General features: G+C 39.6%; 1 protein-coding gene across 1 annotated transcript in view; it reads left to right on the forward strand. All coding sequences in view use genetic code 11, as the record gives it.

The window, feature by feature from the left end:
- Positions 1-3481, forward strand: part of EGR_10871 (hypothetical protein) — a gene marked incomplete at both ends in the record, with an annotated part of 8826 nt that overhangs the window by 2824 nt on the left and 2521 nt on the right. Inside the window, 3 exons of the mRNA XM_024500120.1 lie at positions 1335-1381; positions 1424-1536; positions 3320-3358. Coding sequence (XP_024345465.1) covers positions 1335-1381; positions 1424-1536; positions 3320-3358 — 199 coding nt within the window. The remainder of the gene's footprint in view (positions 1-1334; positions 1382-1423; positions 1537-3319; positions 3359-3481) is intronic.

Genomic DNA, 3481 nt, shown 5'->3' on the forward strand with positions numbered 1-3481 from the left:
TCTTCCTTTGCAATTGCGCACGCTTAAGCACCCACGACTATTAAAGCGTACCTTATAATTACATTCTTTTATTACTATAAATTTGCTGAAAATCATTATTTGTTAAGGCATTGAGTTACATCCACATCGGTTCTGCTTGCCATGTTCTTTATAAATTTTTCCAAAATATAGTTGACTGAAAACCAGTTGTTGCATAAAAGTGGATTTTGACACTGAATACTATGCTTGGTTTTTTGGTAATTCTTATCATTTGCCTGGAAGCGGTTTGGTCCAAATTAAGAGGTGGCCCATTGTTTCAAGGAGGTTCTTGTTCAATTCTACTAACTCGAGAAGCTGCTTTTCTTCAATACCAGTCTTGCACCAAAATAATCTTAAGGGTATTGCTACTTTTTACAAGACCAACCTCTTCCAGTGGCTGAAGAATTGTGGAGATGTGTCATGGACTTAAAAAGAGGTGCCGGTGACTTTGCTGATTTATTTTGCTATCATCGATTTTGAAGGAGTTGGCGCAGCTCTATCAAACTCGGCGACGAGCTTTAAGGAGCCAAAGTTCTATGTATCTCAGTGCCATGATGAATTGGATGCAAAAACGCGTCACATATTCGTGACAGTCGGTCTAGAAGTCGCACACGTGTGGTACCCATACGGAATATACTAAATGTAGGCCTGCTACCAATAGTTTAGCAAGCCCCAAACAATTGTGATGCAAAAGCCTAACAAATTGTCCATTGCAGTCAAAAAAGAAAACCACACCATGGCATAAATAAGGACAACTTAAAGTGGAAGCACAGAAAGCTGTACTTGAAAGACAAAATGGCTACAAAATGCTTGTGCTGTTTAAATGCACTTTCTCATCCCGTCACTTCTCATCGTATTTCACCTAACCTCATCCCATCCCTCCAGGATGATTAACGGTTGGCTGGGTGGACCTGTGGACGGATAGGCCGGTATGTATCAGGGAGGGTGATTAAGGGAACGAGTAAATAAATTAGTTATGGCGATGATGGATATGGACGAGTTAGAAGTCTTCTTTGCCTCACTGTTGAATGTTGCACACAGTGGCCACCTTGGCACAGGAGATGTCTAGGAGGTTAAGATGGTCAAGCTCGGCGTAGTGAAGAATAGGACAACGACGAATGTAGATGAGGTCAAGAAGGTCGTTAAAGCTTAGAGCTCTTTGCGATTCTTTTCCTGATTGCAGCAAGTAGATAGGCAGAAATATAGTTGGATCCTTCGACATTGAAGGCATTTCGAACCAGCTTTGAATGGAGCAGAATTATAAACTACTCACAAATCGATCTGCATTATTTTTTTTTCTCTACCGGTTGCCTTAGATCTGTCCAGTTATTTTGGATGATCGACAGTTGGAAAAGTTAAGGAGGTATTGACAGAAGATGAGTTGAAATTAACGGAGCATTCCTAGTTTAGAGTATAAACACACCAGATTTTGCAAGAAAATGTCTACTGAGCATCGTTCAGTAGTGTCGGTATTCTGCTGTGAAATTACAACTACTGGGTTATCTCTACTACCAAATGGTTTGCTCAAGACACCGCGCTACGTTAAATTGAGCTTAATTTAAATGTTTGAGGTCTTTCTCAGTCAATGCGATCCAGAGCTAACGGGATTCAAGTCAATAACACGCACAGTAACACACTGGGTAGCAGATCTGCATCCTAGAGGCATAGAAAGAGTACCACGACTAATGCAGTGGTAGTAATGTAAATCTTCAAAAATGGAGGTACCTACGACGGTGTCTATTAATTCAGTTGGGATGCAAGCGACCTGATTTATTTCGTGGCAAACTGCACCCTCAAATGTATTAGATTTTTTTTCAGTAGGGTGTCGGGACAGGTAGCATATGCCATGCGGCATGTTGTACTTTCTGACAAATCAAAGTGGATTCCGTTTACCCCTTGAGGTCACAATAATACGCCCAAAATCATCCGAAATTTGACCCTGATTGTCAATTGTTTTTCCCGATGGCCCAATGAAACATATTTTTCCATAAAACCGCCTTCCATATGCATTAAAGAGAACTATTATTTAGGTTGGAATTTTAATTAAATATGCTAATAAATGGTGGTTTCTCTGAAGAAGAAGGTGTGAAATGAGCTTATGCATAGGTGATGTTCACGTGACTGTGCTGGTGGGTGGGCGGAAGCGTACACTGGAAGTGTAGAGTGTGTAAAACCTCATAATTGACTCTGAGTTGGAAAAGTCCACTAAACTAAACAAGACGGTGACGTGGGATCGGCTGTGTAGGCAAACAATAAAATCGGGACGGAGTGGGAAGTGGATGTGGTCATAGGCATTTGGTCGAATTACGCCATCATCGTGCTGGGTGAGGTGGACTGAAAAACATGAAGAGCGTGCTCTCTGAGATAGACTCGCACATAATTACTATGAATGATTGTGAGCTACTATCGGTAAGAAATTCTAATGACCCTTTATTCAGTAAAGGGAGGAGATACACTGGTTTGTTCTCCGCATTCATCCCCTGGACATTGACTGGACAGCTGATAACACATAATTACATAGAAAATGAAACAGATGCACGAGAAATCTGGTTGAAGAAGACAAAAATGGGTCATCAAGTCTTCATGTAGAAGTCTACCACACATGAAAACATGTTCCTCTGCAATTTTTCCACACAACTAGGCCCAATAATGTAACATATACAAGTCCCTAAAATTGCTTGATTTACCCTTTTGTTGAGATTTCTCGTAGATAAATATCACTTAGTGACAAAACTTCTGCCTGTTAATGCTCGTTAATATGTCAAGTTTATTTCGAGTGATACAAATGCATGAGGATTTTGAATGTACTGTGGCTCAAATATTCAGCAATCCTGGCAAAATAAACGCTCACAGCATAAGAATACTGTTTGCGCATAATCTGCATCAAAGACCTCACATTCGAAAGTTCCTCTCCTCATTACCCCATTTAAAAATTCGGCAGAACCCAAGCCCATTCATTTTCACTGTCGGGCAAAACATTGTGTTATATGCAGATGCAGTTTGGAGCAACTCTGCTCTTCAACAAACATTCATGCTGCATTTATCAATACCTAAATGAAAGAAATGTCTAACGACATTTGCAAAACCGTTTCACTGTCAGCTGTGGGTGAATTCGTGTGGTCAAGTTCCAACTCCATCTGATTATCGTCTGTGTAACACTACTTAAATGCAACATAATAAAAAAAGACTACCTTATTTATTCACGTTTAGGCCGTAAAATTATTTAAATGTTGAATACAGACTTGTTTACTTTGATTTTAAAACTCGACATTAAAAATATATAATAACTTATTCGTTTTAGAAATTTACCTAATAACACCGTTGTTTAGCGCGCAAAAAAGTAAGTGTCAATTTGCAATAGGGATAACAATAGCAAGTCGCAGATTAATAGTTGATAATTACCACTCATCTTATCATTACCCTGACCTCCACACTACCCAAAATACCGCGCATTTAAAATAGG

Source organism: Echinococcus granulosus, assembly GCF_000524195.1.
Source record: "Echinococcus granulosus chromosome Unknown EG_S00289, whole genome shotgun sequence".
Classification (NCBI taxonomy): domain Eukaryota; kingdom Metazoa; phylum Platyhelminthes; class Cestoda; order Cyclophyllidea; family Taeniidae; genus Echinococcus; species Echinococcus granulosus.